At 44.1% G+C, this 17,651-nt stretch overlaps 1 protein-coding gene across 1 annotated transcript in view; it reads left to right on the forward strand.

Moving 5' to 3' along the window:
* GPAT3 (glycerol-3-phosphate acyltransferase 3) overlaps positions 223-17,651 on the forward strand; it is a 64,421-nt gene continuing 46,992 nt past the window's right edge. Inside the window, exons 1-3 of the mRNA XM_018049681.1 lie at positions 223-715; positions 875-1,162; positions 10,969-11,035. Of these exons, the coding sequence (XP_017905170.1) occupies positions 1,022-1,162; positions 10,969-11,035 (208 nt within the window). The 5' untranslated portion in view covers positions 223-715; positions 875-1,021. The remainder of the gene's footprint in view (positions 716-874; positions 1,163-10,968; positions 11,036-17,651) is intronic.

Below are 17,651 nucleotides of genomic sequence, written 5' to 3' on the forward strand. Positions count from 1 at the left end.
TGGTCGGAATTTTGCCCCAGGATAGGAGCGACCCTGGGCGGAAGGATTTCTGTGCCAGGGCCGCGGCTGCTGAGCGAGGTGAGCGGTCAGTGAAAAGCTTTCCCCTCCGGAGATGGGCTAGGTCTCTCCCCAGCGGCTCAGCAGTACAGGGAGGTGATGAGGGGCGGGGGGAGAAGGAGGTGTGGGAGACCTGGGAGCTGAGGAACCGAGGCGTTCCCCCCACCCCCGCCCCCCGCCTTGAAAGCCTGGCCGAGAGGTCGTTTTATACCCAAATAGGACCTTCTCAAGCGTCCCGGACCCATCGGTAGTCCATTCTGGGCTTGAGAAAAGGCTAACGTTTTGCAGATGAAAATTCTGCTCCCAAAGGGTCCTCCGCCGAGAGTGCTGGGAGGCGGGGCGCGGCGAAGGCGGGAGGCCGCTCGAGGAGGCTGCGGCGCTTTCCGCGTGGATCCCGCCTGGAGGCTCTCCGTTGGGTGGCGGAGGAGGTGGGGCCAGGGCAGGACGCAGAAATAGGGACTCCCGGCGTCCGGTGCAGTCCTCGGCCGGGCGCCAGGTCCGCGGCGGTGCGGTGCGGTGCGGTGCGCCTCGGGATCCTCGTCCCGGAGGGCCTCCGTGAGTCACCGCTGGAGTTGTCGCAATCGCCACCCAGCGGAAATCCGACCGGGGGTGGAGCCGGTTCCCCGCCGCGCTCGCGTGTCTCCGCGCTCGCTCCCAGGTCTGCGCTCCAGGCGACGGCTTCGGCGGGGGGCCTGGGCCTTTGGCTTAGAGAGAGTTAATCGGCCGCGGCGAGGAGGAGCCCAAAGAGGAAGGAAGGAAATTGCTGTCCTTCTGAAAGTTTTTTTTTTTTTTTTCCTTCTTCTTTTTACCCTCGCAGGGGTGAGTGCCGGGAGGCGGCGGCGTTGACTCCTGGGAGCCGGGCTCCGCGCTGCTGCTCCCGGAGTTGCCTTCGGACTACCTGGAGACAGGGACGGCCATCGCACTCGGACCTCCTCCGGGGACCCCCGTCGGGGTGCGCCGAGCCATGGATGGCACGGAGCTGGCCGGGCAGATCCTTTACACCTGGCTGACTCTGGTGTTCGGCCTCATACTCCTGCCTTCGGCCTTTGGGGTGTCTTTGGGCATCTCTGAGATCTACATGAAGATCCTGGTGAAAACTTTAGAGGTGAGTCCGTGGAGCGATGCTGCGCTTCCTCCTCGGAGCGCTTTGGCGGGGGCGGGGAGGGGAACCCGGGGCGATGGGGAACAAGGTTAGAGCTGAGAGCCGAGGAGACGCCAGGAGACCAGGAGGAAGGTCAGTGGTCTGGAAGGAGGTGCGTTTTAGTTTATCCTCGGCCGTATCCCGGCTTCTCCTGCAGAGTTGGAGGGATTCTGAGACCACTGGACCACCTTGTTGCTGTGGCTGGAGGTAGAAAGACCCCCACTCCCTGTTATTATGATGATGATTTTTACTCATCTCAATAACAACGCTTCCCTAGTAACTCAGACGGTTAAAGCGTCTGCCTGCAATGAGAAGACCTGGGTTCGATCCCTGGGTCGGGAAGATCCCCTGGACAAGGAAATGGCAACCCACTCCAGTGTTCTTGCCTGGTGAATTCCATGAACTGTAGCTTACCAGGCTGCAGGCTACAGTCCATGGGATCGCGAAGAGTCGGACACGACTGAGCGACTTCACTTCACTTCAATAACAACGCGACCGCCTTTTTTATCACCGGTATTTCTTTATGTTCTTTAAGCGAGGCAGCCGCCACCTCATTCTCCTTAGTTTGTACAACCTCAGGTTTCAGAGGTCCTTCTGTGGACTAAGGTTTCCCGTCTAGAAAGGCATCAAGTTTATGCCCCAGATAAGAATGGATGGTAGAAAGAAATCTGATTATATTTTAGGAGTCATGGAAATTTAATCTAACCAATAGCACTTGACATGTCACTGAAAATCTATGTTTTCTTTGACTTCAGCTCTCCCTACCCTCCTGTTTTCCAAATTTTGCAAAGAAAGGTGTTAGATGGGAGTGGCCCTGATGAAACAACTGTAACTTGCCCTTCATACAGGGTTTTATTAAGTCACGGAGGGTTCCCTGTGGACTCTCATCAGATGTAGGGAGAGCAAATGTTATCCCCCCCTTTACAGGTAAGGACACTGAAACTCTGAGAAGTTCAGTGGTTTGCTTGGATCAAGCAGTGGAGACAGTAGTCTAACTGAAGTGAGGGCCTGTAGCCTAAACGTTAATAGTGCAAACTCTGGGTACAGATTTGCTTTGACTTGGTACCAAAATCCCAGCTCTACTTCTCAACAGGGAACTCACCTACTTCTTATGCTTCATGTTCCTTATCTATAAGATAGTAGTAATGATAAGAACTACTTCCATAGGGTTGTTAAGTGAGTTGAGTGAGTTAAAATATGTCAAGCACTTCAGATTGGTATCTGGACATGTTAGGTGCTGTGTAATGTTTGCTGCTATTAAAAGAATAATATTGTTGGGACTTGCCTGGTGGTCCAGTGGTTAAGACTATATGCTTCCACTGCAAGAGACACGGGTTCTATCCCTGAGGATCTTACATGCCTGTTTCTCTAGCTGCTACAGAAGGAAGCTTCTAATGTGCCTACATGCCTGCTCAGTGGTGTCCAACTCTTTGTGACTCCATGGACTGTAGCTTGTCCGTGTGGTTTCCCAGGCAAGAATACTGAGTGGCTTGTCATTTCCTCTTCCAGGGGATCTTCCCGACCCAGGGATCAAACCTGAGTCTTCTGTGTCTCCTGCATTGACAGGTGGATTCTTTACAGTACCTTCTTACATGGGTTCTCATTTTTCTGCCCTTATTCTCTGTCTGCCCACGGCTTGGCTTTATTTGCTCTTCTCCCTCAGCCAGGAGAGTGGCTTTCAGATACACATTTCTAATCTTTTATCTCCTACCTGGAGATTACCTGTTGATCATCCACCAGCTGCTGCTGCTGCTAAGTCGCTTCAGTTGTGTCCGACTCTGTGCGACCCCATAGATGGCAGCCCAGCAGGCTCCGCCGTACCTCGGATTCTCCAGGCGAGAACACTGGAGTGGGTTGCCATTTCCTTCTCCAATGCATGAAAGTGAAAAGTGAAAGTCAAGTCACTCAGTCGTGTCGACTCTTAGTGAGCCCATGGACTGCAGCCCACCAGGCTCCTGGGTCCATGGGATTGTCCAGGCAAGAGTACTGGAGTGGGGCGCCATTGCCTTCTCCCCAACCACCAACTAATCTCCTGCAAATCTCTTCTACCTACTCATCTGTTTTATCGCACATTTTTGTTGCACTTTATGGTTGATTTTCTGTCTAGTTTTTAAGTTATATTTGACTATTCATCAGTCCTCATGTTTTAAAAGTTCTGTTTTTTCTACTTGGGAGATATTTCAGTCTCAAACCTTCCTTGTTGACATCACACTTTGGACATGGTCACAAATGAATGGTCACACATAAATTTCTAGAGATGTGAATTTCCCATGGTCACACATAAATTTCTAGAGATGTGAATTTCCTAGCTGCCTCTTGCCTTAGATCATCTCCCTGTAGCAGATTATTTTCAGCTGGTGTTCACTCTTAAAACTCTGAAATGACCGAACTGTTCTCCCACATAGTAATATCTTTTGGAACCGACACTCCAAGTGAGAACAGAGTAAATCGCACACTCTGTCTTCCCAGGTGCTGACTCCTGAATGCTTGCGTAAGTCAGGTACAGCTAAAGAGACGTCAAGGAGCCTGGCCTGCCCTTCCCTGTAGCGTGCGTGGGTGCTTGTATGCTCAGTAGTATCTGACTCTTTGTGACCTCATAGACTGTAGCCTGCCAGACTCCTCTGTCCATGTGGTTTTTCAAGCAAGAATACTGGAGTGGGTTGCTATTTCCTCCTCTAGGTGATCTTCCCAACCCAGGGACTGAACACAATTCTTGGATTCTTTATACCACTGAGTCACCGGGGAAGCCCTCTAGTTGCTGTTAGCTTGGCAAATAAATTCTACACTTTGAAGAGATACCTCCAGTCCCGGATCTGACTTTCAGTGTGGCAGGGCCTCAAGTTTTAATTTTTATCCATCTAGATTTGAAGAGATTTCAGAGATGTACTCCTTGTTAGTGGAACTCAGGAATGTTAGTTTTCTTTTCCTGTATTTGCGTTGGGTCTTTCTTGCAGCTGCTGGGTCTTTGTTGCAGTAGGTGGGCTCTTCTTCAGTTGCCGCATGTGAGTGAGTGAAGTCGCTCAGTCGTGTCTGACTCTTTGCGACCCCAGGGACTGTAGCCTACCTACCAAGCTCCTCCCTCCATGGGATTCTCCAGGCAAGAGTACTGGAGTGGGTTGCCATTTCCTTCTCCAGGGGATCTTCCCTACCCAGGGATCAAACCCTGGTCTCCCACATTCCAGGCAGATGCTTTAACCTTTGAGCCACCAGGGAAAGTTTCTCTTATTGTGGAGTATGGGTCCTACTGTGTGCCCGTTCAGTAGTTGCAGTGCACAGGCTTAGAATTAATTTAATTCTAAATTAATTGAGAACTAGTTGAGTTCTCAATTAACTAATTGAGGGCCCTGGGCCATCAGGGAAGCCCAGGACTGGATCTGGTGTTTGAAAGACATTTGTTAGGCAGAGGTTGGTATAGTGGATTGTTTTTCTGCCAACTATGGGAATAATTCCCTTAAAGATTGTGCTGATTGTTTAATATTAAAACGTTTTTATATTTGGACAAATACCCTACTCTTTGTTAAAGTCCATTCAAGGTCCAGACCTTCTGTTGCTCATTATTCCTTAGTATATTCTCAACTGACTCCGGGGTTTCTTTCTTTTACTTTCCAGTCCCAAGAATATGTGGCTTCATCGGGTGGCCCTGTGGTAAAGAATCTGTCTGCCAATGCAGGAGACTTGAGAAGCTTGGCTTCAATTCCTCGGTTAGGAAGGTCCCCTGGAGAAGGAAATGGCAACCCATTCCAGTATTCTTGCTTGGAAAATTCCATGGAGAGAGGAGCCTGGCTGGCTATATATGTAGTACTTGGGGTCCCAAAGAGTTGAACATAGAGACTGAGTGCACACACAGCCCCAAGAATATTGTTTGGACTCTTTAAAAATATATATTAATTTAATTAATTAAAAAAATTTTAATTGGCTGCGAGGGGTCTTAGCTCTGGCATGTGAGATCTTTGGTTTTTGTTGCAGCATGTGGGATCTTTTATTAATAGTTTCGGCATGTGAACTCTTAGTTGCTGCGTGTGGGATGTAGTTCCCCAACCAGGGATTGAACCTGGGCCCCCTGCTTTGGGAGCTTGGAGTCTCACCCACTCAACCACCAGGGAAATCCCTCTTTGGACTCTTTAATTAGAATTGAATATTTCTCAGGTTTCCTTGGTTACAGTTTACATACCATTTTAAAAGGTTGTTTAGTTTTATACATTGTGTGTTTACTTTGATAAGTTTTCTTGACAATGGGTAGCTTTTTTGTGGCCATAAACTCAAATTCTGGAAGTTGCAGTGTGAGGGGGTAATCTTCAGAAGAGCTGACTATGAAAACAACTAGTTGTCAAATAACTCAGCCAGCTGAGGACTCTTCTTAGCTTTCCAGTTCAGGTAATAATTATTTATTAAGTACCTGCTGAATGCTGCCTTCTGCATTGCTGAATATCTTTATGTGTCTTCATAAGTCCTTGATATGGCAAACTACTTGAAAAGCAGGGCTTGAATTCTTATCATAGAGTAAGTGAGTGATTCTCTAAACCAGTGATTTTCTTCACTTCTGTTTGTTTTTTAGTTTTTATTTTTATTTATTTATATATTTGGCTTTGCCAGAGCTAAGTCTTGGCATGCAAACTCCCAGGCCCCCTCTATTGGGAGCGCAGAGTCAGCCATTGGACCACCAGAGAAGTCCCTCTAAACCAGTGATTTTCTAGGGGTATATAGTAATCTTTAGGAAGTAGATGTGTCAATATTATGACTTTATATCAGAGAAAGTTGTTTTAGGAGTACAAACTATGAAAAGTAAACCTTCTGACTGAGGGGATGCATAGTCCATCTGTCTGGTAGGGTGTATTAATATATATTTAGATCTCTGGAAGAGAATATGAGTTTTTTATGTTTATCAAACAGGAGCATGGATTAAAGGTTGAATTACGCTGTTTTCAACCAGGAAGGGTTAATGATGCTTGTTATTAATTGGCCTAAGGACTGTTATTTGTTGGCCTGAAGTTCACAATTAGAGGGAAATAAAGAATGGAAAGAGAATATAGGATTAATGGAGAAAAAGATACAGGGGAGTGATACATAAATTGCTGAATCTACCCAGATATTGCAAGCAATCAGTTCAGTTCAGTCGCTCAGTCGTGTCCGACTCTTTGCGACCCCATGATTCACAGCACGCCAGGCCTCTCTGTCTATCACCATCTCCCAGAGTTCACCCAGACCCACATCCATTGAGTCCGTGATGGCATCCAGCAAGCAATAGATAGATAAAAATAAATGTTAATGGACTTAATTTTCCCCTCAACTTTTGAAGAATAAGTTGGACACATGAACAGCTGCCTCCAAATTTCTGGCGTTGTAACCTTGGGCAGGTCATTCAAACATCTCCACCTTAGTTTCTTCCTGTGTATTTAGGAATATAGCTCACAGAGTTATTGTGCAGATTGAATGAGGAGAAGTGAATGAAAGCCCTTAATATACACTAGGTGCTCAAATCTTAGTGGAGTTTGGATTGGAACACTCATTGGTTGTGTGTGTGTGTGTTGTTCTTATGTAGCCAAGAATTAATCTACCTTCAGATCTGATGGGTCAGCACACATATTCGGAGCAGACTACTCCTGCCTTGTATTTTAGTTACTATTCTTTCCCTTACCGTCTCCTCCATTCACTGGTTATTTTTCTGGTCAATAATTTTCAGACAGTTAACACTTCTGTTGTTATAACACTCAGGTATTACCCCTGGTCTTGGAAATACAGTAAATCTTCTAGAAGGCCATGACTGTTAATGACAGAGTGTGCTTAGTCGCTCAGTTGTGTCTGACTCTTTGTGACCCACGGACTGTAGCTTGCCAGGCTCCTCTGTCCATAGCATTTTCCAAGCAAGAATAGTGGAGTGGGTTGCCATGCCCTCCTCCAGGGGATCTTTCCTATCCAGGGATCCAGTCACGGCTCCTGTGTCTCTTGCGTTGCAGGTGGATTCTTTACCCGCTGAGCCATTAAGTGACAATAAAAGAAAACTACCAAAGCAATGTGCTTCTTACTTAACTTCATTCCGCAGCACCTCTCTGGGATAGGGTGTGTTATTCCCACTGATAAACTGAGGAGAGAAGGTTCAGAGAGGTGAGTTGACTGGACAGTGGCATACAGCTGTCAGTGGTAGAATCAGCATTTAACTTGAATCTAGAGCCTGAGTTCTTACTCTGCCAAGAGACCGTTTTATTTTGCTACAGTTGATGGCCAGCCATTGAGTAGGCCTAACCTTTTGAAAGTAAAGCCGCTCAGTCGGGTCCAGCTCTTTGCAATCCCATGGACTGTAGCCTACCAGGTTTCTCCATCCATGGGATTTTCCAGGCAAGAGTACTGGAGTTGGTTGCTATTTGCTTCTCCAGGGGAACTTCCCAACCCAGGGATCGAACCCAGGTCTCTTGCATTGCAGGCAGGCACTTTACCCTCTGAGCTACAATTTTGTTCATTTTTTCCTTTTTCCTTTCCCTCTCCTTAGTTAATTATTACATGTCTTTTTAGCATGGAAACTGGAAGTTGAATTGCCTAGCTGATAGTGTCACGTTTTTGCAAATTTTGGCCCAAGCTTGAAACATTAGGCTTACCCATTTCTTTATTATGAATTGTGGACAGCTACTTATTTTCTTTCAAGAGGATTTTGAAATTAAGTGAAATGACAACCTGACTGAAAGTTGTCAGGACTACCCTGTGGTCCAGTGCCTAAGACTGCTTGCTCCCAATGCAGGGGGCTAGGTTTGACCCCTGGTCAGAGGGCTAGATTCCATATGCCACAACTAAGACCAGACACCGCTAAATAAATAAAGTCATTAAAAGCAAAAGCAAAAAACTGTGCTTGTCTTGAACACAGTAAGTGTGTTTTGGAGGACAGACTTTGGAGCTAGCATTTTAGGAGAGGGGCTTTGTTCTAAACCTCGGGTGATGACAGACATGGAGTTCTTTGGAGCACGTCATGCTACTGGAGCAGAGTACCCATATTAGTTTGTTGCCGTAGCAGAATCCCATAAACTCGGTAGCTTAAACCATGGAAATTTATTCCCTCACGGTTCTGGAAGCTAGAAGTCCAAGATCAAGGTGTCAGCAGGTTTGATTTCTTCTGAGGCCTCTCTCCTGGGCTTGTAGATGGTGCTGTCTTGTAGGCAGTGACCTGGATGGTCTGTCTTGTGTATATGTGTCCCTAGTTCTCCCTGTTTGTATAAGGATACCAGTTCATACTGGATTAGGGCTTCATCCTAAGGGCTTCTTTTTAACTTAGTCACCTCTTTAAAGACTCAGTTTTCAAATACAGCCACGTTTTGAGGTACTGGGGGTTAGGTACAAATTCATTTAACACATGAATTTGTACAGTTCAGCTCATAACAGTCATGTGATACTGATATTTTCCATCCTGTCAGCATGAACTGATTGTCCTAGTCTAAGGTAATTCCCACTGATATAATACTCAAAAGCGCATGCCCGCATTAAAAAAAAAGCTCCAAGATAAGGATGAATGTTTATTTACAAAATTTTATCTTAATCATATCTTTAGTCTACTTAACCAATGATAGGTACCCCAAGACTGTAAAGTGAAAAACCTTTCCCCAGTGGCGCAGCAGGAAAGAATCTTCCTGTAGTGCAGGAGACACATTGGAGATGTGGGTTCGATCTCCGGGTTGGAAAGAACCCTGAAGGAGGGCATGGCAACCTACTCTAGGATTCTTGCCTGGGAAGTCCCATGGGCAGAGGAGCTTGACAGGCTACAGTCTATGAGGTCACAAAGCATTGGACCTTGTGTGTGGTCACAAAGCACACACACACACACACACACACACACACACACACACAGAAATAAACCTTCACTTCTACTGAGACAAGATGGGAGCATAAAAGTCCAGAATTTGAGAATTCTTGCCTGAGATCAGCAAGGGGGAGAAAAGGACGAAGCCAAATTAAGACTCTGAGCGTGTTATCATTTGCAACTTGCCACTTGAAGCCGGGAAGATTAGGCATCTATTTATAGGCTGTTTTCTAGGCACAAATGGCATGTTCCTGCTTTGCTGTTTGGGATGTGGTTCAAGGGTCCTGATACAGTCAGGTTATGTCCTACTTCTTGACCTTCGTGTACATGTTTTAGGTTATTTATTCTCTAACACTTATTTTCTTATTTATTTTAAGGAAAAAAAAAAAAACCCTTTTATCCTTCTGCTTAATCCCTTCAAGCCCTGCAATAACTGAAGTGTGTTTTTTCATTTGTTTGTATTTTGCAAGGGGATTATGCTGGGTCTTTGTTGAGGTGCGCAGGATTCTCTTGTTTCCTGTGGACTCAGCAGTTGGAGTGCTTGAGCTCTCTAGTTATGGCATGCAGGCATAGTTGCCCTGCAGCATGTGGGATCTTAGTTCCCCAACCAGGGGCTGAACTCGAGTCTCCTGCACTAGAAGGTGAACTCTTAACCACTGGACGACCAGGAAAGTCCCAATAACTGAGGTTTTTGCCTTGACGTGCTTAACAAATCCTGTCTTTTTGCCCCTTCAAAGGTGCTGAACTCTTAATTATAAATATTACAGTGACCTTCACTTCTTGTTTTGCTCTTCTCCTACCTCCCTGAGTCAGTTTAGGCACTGTTATCTTCTAGAATTGTAATTATCTAGATGATATTTTAATTGATCCTTTCTCAACTGAAGATGGTAGCCATTGGGTCTTCTGGAATGCTGTCAAAAGAGTTCACTTGCTGCTCTTGAACTGTGATGTTAATGATAGATGATTTGGGAAATATATTAAAAAAGTATAAAAAAGAGCAAATCACACCTTGCTATATTTCTGGGAGTTAATTTTTTCTGTTCTTAAATTCTCTCAAAACTGGTTCCTCTTAATCATAATATTTTCTTTATCTTAGTAGGTAACTGACCTCATGGGCAGATTTTTTTTTTAAACTTTTGTTTCTTTGTTGTTTTTTAAAATTTTTTATTGGTGTATATATAGTTGCTTTACAATGTTGTGTTAGCTTCATATGTATAGCATAGTGAATCAGTTATATATATATATTTTTTTTTCACATTTTTTAGATTCTTTTCCCAAAATAGGCCATTTACAGAGTATTGAGTAGAGTTCCCTGTGCTATACAGCAGGTCCTTGTTAGTTATTTATTTTATGTATAGCAGTGTGTATATGTCTTCACCAGTCTCCTCAGTGACTTCATGGATTCCTTTCCAGCTTTCCAAGTCTCACAATAGTCCTGCTGCAAGCTTCTGTCTGATATAGGCAGTTAGGCATCTTGGAGAATGTCTCATCCTTGAATGCCTAATTTGTTATGAAAATAATACTCTTTGTGTCCTGTGTTTATGTCTTTACATGTATTAATCTCATTTAATCCTCATGGCAACCGTATGGGATAGGAACTATTATCCTCATTTAACAGATGAGGAAATTGAGGCTGAGAGGAATGAAGTAATTTTACACCCAGACAGAGTTGATGCTATAGTCTGTGCTCTTGTCCTTCCTACTTCCTGACCTTTTCAAGGGGTAATTTATTGGATACCAGGTGTGTGTGAGAGTTTTAATAAGGTAAACATGATCTTTTCCTCATTTTTATTTGGGAATTATTGGTAACTAATATAAGAGTATACCTGGGACTTGGAATGCTATTATATCAGAGATTCAGTGGGGTATCTCTTCAATTCAGATAGCATGAGGGCTTAATGATTAATTTCATGTTATTTAAGCATGGTTAAATATGTTGTGTCCTGTCTGTGGCACATTTTGCATTCATAACTTCTTGTGTTTTCAACAGTGGGCCACATTACGAATTGAAACAGGAGTTGCAAAGCAATCAGCCCTTAAAAACTCAGCTTCTATCGGTAAGTCTCCCTTTTCATTATGATGGTTAAAATATCCAGATTGGGTAGATATGTTTCTACACAACTTGAATTTGAAATATACCCAAAATAGTGCATGTTCTGGGCCTTGGATTGTTCATAATTCTGTCCTTTATGCAAAATAGCAGCCTTCTGAGTTCTGGATGGCTTTTCACTGTAGTCATACCATGCTGGTTCATCTGTGTGTTCTTACAGGGTATTTCTAAAGGTATGCATTTAAAAGTGGTTGCCCATGGTATTTAAATGGTCTTAAGAAAAAAAGGAGGGGGGCTAATTGGACTACCTGGGGTTAAGTTAAACCTATGTTTGAGATTTCATTAGCACTTTATTCTAACTTTGGTTCTCAAAGTATGTTCCTTAAAATATTATTTCCTGCTAAAAACCAATTAGTAATTCATGAAAAAAAACCTCCCTTGTGATATAAGCTTGGGAGTCACCACATGCTACTAATAATGTCTAGTAATAAAGGCTCAGAAAATTCCATAGTAAAGACACACTCCCTTAGTTTTTGTTAGAAGTGAGTTACCAAATCAACCGACCTGACCAGTCCTTGCTTCTTTTTGTGTGTTTTTCCTTTGTCCCAAAAACCCCTTTCATGTGAGTTAAGAATTTTAAGAATTTTTTAAGACATGGGGTTCATAGGGGAGTAGAATTCTGTGGAAGCAATGGCAATGAAATTAGGAAGAAATAAACCCTTGATTTAATTAAAAGAATTAGGCTGTATGTGTTTTCCAAAAATAATGTATAGAAACAATATTGTGCCCATCTGATTTAGGGTTCAACATGATCAAAATGTCAAACACTTCACTAGATGGAATGGGATTTGTCTTCAATTCCATGGAATTTATCTTCTGAAGGCTTGTCTAAGGAACTGTAGATGGAATTACACTAGATGGAATTTGTCTTCTGAAGGCTTGTCTAAGGAATTGTAGAAATTATAGTACATTTTGGAAATAAAGAATTTGAAGGAATGTATCTGTGCATTTTTGTATATTTAGATTGCTGTGTTCTAATGATTGAAGCAACTAGTGAGCTTTGTGTTGTCTATGTAAACACCAAAGGATTAGCACCGATAACATTTTTACCAAGATTGGGTATTTCCGGCTATACTTGATCCTCTTTTTATTGCCGGATACCCTCTCTGATAGCAACTAAACGGCACTAAACGACCTACTAACTTTTTTTTCTGGGTTCTCTTTAAATGTGTGTCCTGTGATTTAAGGAAAGAAGAAACTTTATTGCTAATATTTTGTTGCACTTGGTGAGACAGTTGGGCTGTTGTTGACCTTGGATGAAATTCTCTGGGACCCTATAGATTGGGGTGGTGGTGGCCCATATCTTGGGCCATGAATTTAAAAGAGCACAAAGTGTTTCAATTTGGTAGTTAAGATTAAAGTCACTAGGTAAGGGTGTTTGCAGCATTGTTTTAGTTTTGTAAAAATTATTTGGTTTTGGCCTTATTGCAGCACTTAGGCCTCTAGTTGAGGCACAGAGGCTTAGTTGTCCCAAGGCATGTGAGGTCTTAGTTCCTGGGCCAGGGTGTTGAACCCGAGTCCCCTGCATTGGAAGGCAGATTTTCAACCCCTGGGCCGCCAGGGAACTCCCTGTTTTAGTTTTTTCAGCCTAACGGGAATGAATATTTCCACTTGGATTTATTTATTTTTGTCATGCTCTTTTCTTTTCTGACTTTGATCTTTGCCTTTTCCTGGGTACCTCCAGGAGACAGTGGGAGTGAGCAGGAGGGGAAAATACACATCACAATGGTTGAGAGTCATCTGTTGACTCTTTTGATGTCATCAAACACTTTCGATGTCTACAAAATTTATCCTGTTTCCTTCAGAGTGGCTGCTCTTCCTTTTCAGCCTGTGCAGTTAGGAATTGACTATTGCAGAGACCAAGCATTTGTTGCCAGTGAGGTTGACAATGGATCCATAGGTGATTAAGACACGGTTCCTGTGGGGAGACGGGCGTCCGATAGCCCACTGCAAGAAATGCCAAAATAGCTGCATAAGCAGAGGATGACGTGAGATCTCATGTAGGCTCTGCCATGTGCTGCTTTCATCTCTGTTAATCCCACAACTGTGCTTGGTATGCCCTCTCCTCCTGACTTATGTCCTGCTTGGGTCGCCTGGTGGCAGGGTGTGTCCCCTGTGGATACATTCTGGTGCTTGGAGTCAGCTGGGAGGTAGTGTCACAGTCCTAGACAGAGGCAGAGGGTGATGAAACCTTGAGCACTTGTGTGTCTGGCTGGTGCAATCTCCTGCCTTTGGAGCATCCTGTCTCTGTCCCACAGCCAAGTAGAGCACAAGTCAGGGTTGAGCCGGGCAGAGTTTAGGCAAGGGTCACTGGCAGGCCACAGCCCGGGGGTGCGGGTATGATTTTGAGATGTCCGAATGATGTGGTGCTGATGAAAGGTTTGGGGAACCGAGAGGAAGAGATGAGCTAAACAGGGATGAGAGTTATATTTATTTTCTGCATCCAAAAATTCTCTCTACCGCTCTTACTTGGTGAAACGCATTTTTGGAAACACTTTTCAAGTCTCCCTCTCCATTTAAACCCCTCTTGTACTGTATTGGGTTGGCCACAATACAATGGTTGGCCATTGTCACTGAAATGAATGTCATTAATTTTCGTGACTCAAGATAAATTCCACTGTAATTGCCTTGTAGTGCTAGGACACCGTGATGATTACCAACTGAATGTTGACAGGCAGGAATTAAGGGCCTGCAGTTGCCCTTACCTGGGGAGTGAGTCACAAACAGTACACGTAGAGGCTGTGGCTCTCACCTGCTGGTGTTCCCTCGTATGTGTTGCTGGCCTTGTTCTCTGGTGTGCGTGTTGCTGGCCTGACTCAGCATTATCGTCAGTGGGGAAACACACTTGCCTCCTCCGGCCCTCCACCTTGCTCTGTTCCAGCAAGGATTTGGGGTCACGTGGCTTACCGTTAATTAAGCCCCTGGGCTAAATTTTTCCTCTCTCCGACATCTCTTGACCCTCAGCACCCCAACTCCACCTCTCCCTTCTCCCAGACATACACAAAGGACAAGATAATGTGGTGAAGCTTCTGATGGACCTGTTCAAGGACAATTCAGCCCGACTAATGTCTCCCACTAGTTTCATTCACATTTGGAATTCTTTTGTGAGAACTGACTAACCATATTGATACCAGTACAACACTATTATTATTAGTAATTGTTGTTGCTATTTCATTGCTCAGTTGTGTCCAACTCTATGTGACCCCGTGGACTGTAACCCACCAGGCTCCTCTATCCATAGGATTTCCCAGGCAAGAATACTGGAGTGGGTTGCCATTTCGTTCTCGAGGGGATCTTCCTGATCCAGGGATTGAACCCGGGGTCTCCTGCCTGGCAGGTGGATTCTTTACCACTGAGCCACCTGGGAAGTCCTGTAATTCCATTTATATAAATCAACCAGGAGGGATGAATCCACAGACACAGAATACAGTCAGGGGGTAGGGTGGGGGGTAAGGAGTGACTGCTTCACAGGTTCAAGTCTCCCTTGGTGGGAATGAAAATGTTCTGGAACCAGATAGAGGGGCAGCTGCACACTGTGAATGAGTTAAATACCGCTGAATTAGACACTTGAAAATAGTGAATTTGGTGTTAGATAAATTTCACCTCAATTTTTTTTTTCTTCTTGCCATACCACAAGGCACGTGGGATTCTTTACTGCTGAGCTATAATGACAACTTAGTTTAGCGACACTTTGGAGGACAATTTGGCAAATGGCAACCCACTCCAGTGTTCTTGCCTGGAGAATCCCAGGGATGGGGGAGCCTGGTGGGCTGCCTTCTGTGGGGTCGCACAGAGTCGGACATGACTGAAGCAACTTCGCAGCAGCAGCAAAGTTGAAGACCTACTTATTACCCGTTAACTCCTTGATTGCTGTGATAGCGAACCTATCCAAACTCAGCATGTATGTGTTAGGAGGCATATTATGAGTGCATAGAAACGTGGAAATGTGGAGGTGACCCACTTACTCCTGAGGAGGGAAGATTATGTAAGCTGCTTTATTTATACTGTATGGCAATCAAAATGAATTAACTGGATTTACATGAAGAAAACAAAATAGACAAATCTCAAACAACGTTGGGAGAAAATAAATGTACAATATAATAATATTCATTTAAAATTGAATACCTTAAACAGATATAAGTTTAAGTACCTTAAACTATTTATTTATGTAGATGTATGTCGATTAGTAATAAAATACTTATGGAAATGATACATCAGCTAGAAGGAAGGTCAGATGGAGAAGTGGGCTTTAACTGTACCTATAATTTTTTCTTTAAAAAATAGCTGAAGCAGATAGGCCAGTGGGTTTCTTTTCTTTGTTGAACTCGTATGTTTTGGTTAAACTTGTATTTTAAACATAAATGTTAAGAAAACCAATCAAATAGGTTATTAATATCAATAGTCATTCAGCTAGAGTCTGTAGTCTGATGAACGGAACTAGTTTCATGTGAATAGAAAACAGAAACTTATCTCAGGGGTGTGACTGAAGGATTCAGGCTCCAAAATTCACCTCTAGTCAGTATGCCCTGTGCCTGGGATTTAAGCTTAAACCTGTGGAACAGAGGCGCTAGTAGCTGAGTTAGAGCTGAGTTTCACAACCTTAGTACTACTGACATTTTGTTGGTGTTCAGTCGCTCAGTCGTGTTCGACTCGTCGTGACCCCATGGAATACTGCCCACCAGGCTCTCCGTCCATGGGATTCTCCAGGCAAGAGTACTGGAGTGGGTGGCCATTTCTTCCTCCAGGGGATCTTCCCGACCCAGGAATCGAACCAGGGTCTCCTGCATTGTGGGCAGATTCTTTACCAACAGAGCCATCAGGGAAGCCCCAGATGAAGGCTCTGCCCTCTCTGAAGCTGAATCATTGCTTGTTACAGGGAGCGGTCCTGCATACGGTTCCGGGTCTCTGTGGCAGTAACACATTGTTAATGTGACAACCGGATATTGCCCACTGTCCCCCTGGGGGCAAAATCCTCCCTTTCTCCCCCACTCCGCCTTCCACTTCTCTTAGTGAATAATATGTTAACCTATTGGTACCCACTCTCATTGAAATAATCTATTTAGTTTTCTAACCAGTAGCCCCTCGAAGGAGCAGAACTTGATTTCTCCAGTTTGTGGCGACTGGTTTGGGGGGAGATGGAGCTCGAGGTAAGGCATGAAAACCATAGGGTTAGTGGGGTCACTGGATGGTGGGAGAGGAGGCGGCAGGTTCTTCAAGGAGAGGGAGAGACGAGTGGAGGGAATCTTCCTTCAAAGTTCACCTCGTCTTCCGATGAAAATAGACTTCCTCTTTTAGAGGAATCTTTACTCACTTACCTCTGAACACAGATGACTATGCATGTAATTCTGGCCAACAGTGAGTAAGCAGGATGGAGTGGTTCTGGCAGGAAAGAGAAGACGTCAGAGCAGACTAATCGTCTTAACTGCGTGGTGAGGGATGGGTGGAAAAAGAACAATTTGAGCCACAGAGAGGAAGGCTCCTAGCCTAAGAAACCAGTTTTTCCAGTATGTTTTAGCCCATAAAACATACTCTATTATTTTTCAAGATTGTTTTCCTTTTCATATAGCTGTAACAAAGTGGATGACTTGCCCTGTGCCCTGTCCCTATTTTCTGTGAAATTAGGGTTTTTTAAATTTATTTTTTTTTAATTTATTTATTTTTAAAATGAAGGATAATTGCTTTACAGAATTTTCTTGTTTTCTGTCATACATCAGTAAGAATCAGCCATAAAAAAAAAAAAAAGCACCTAAGCTAAGCAGATTTTTAATCTAATGGCAACCCACTCCAGTGTCCTTGCTTGGGAAATCCCATGGACAGAGGAGCCTAGCAGGCTGCAGTCCATGGAATCACAGAGTTGGACTACATTTTCCGGGTGGCTCAGTGGTAAAGAATCTGCCAATGCCGGAGACACAGGGTTGACACAGAGGATCTTCCCTGGGTTGGAATGATCCCCTGGTGAAGGAAGTGGCAACCCATTCCAGTATTCTTGCCTGGGAAATCCACGGACAGAAGTACCTGGCAGGCTATAGTCCACGGGGTCAGAAAATAGTCAGAAACAACTTAGTGACTAAACAACAACAAATCCTCAGCTGCTGGAAGTCTTGTTGATGATTTTGCTCTCTTCATCCCAATTCCCTCAGTTGTTTAGAAGAGGGTATCTGCATTTCAGAATTATGAGATTTGAAAAAGCTGGGTGTAAACAAAGACTCAAGAATTCTTTGAGAGGGAAAAGAATGTAGGATCAGATGATAAAACAGTCAACTCAAGAGCACGTCTCCTGTTTATTTAGAGTTCTCTTTACTTCTGGGAGCGGTGGACATCTCATTGGGGACTCATCAAATTTAAAATGTAGCTTATTATTTTAGAAGCGTTCCTAAAACCAGCCTCCCCACCCACGCACCCCTTCTGGGCACCCTATACCACAGAGAAAACCCTGATCAAAACGCCAAAGCTTTTCCATTCTGTTTCTGTCTTATAGATGAGAACCTATCAATAATAATGATAATCCCCACTCTTTGTTAAACACTGACTCCATTGTGCAAACTTTATTTACATTGTTTATG

The sequence above is a fragment of the Capra hircus genome, chromosome 6 (assembly GCF_001704415.2).
Source record: "Capra hircus breed San Clemente chromosome 6, ASM170441v1, whole genome shotgun sequence".
In the NCBI taxonomy this organism is placed as follows: Eukaryota; Metazoa; Chordata; class Mammalia; order Artiodactyla; family Bovidae; genus Capra; species Capra hircus.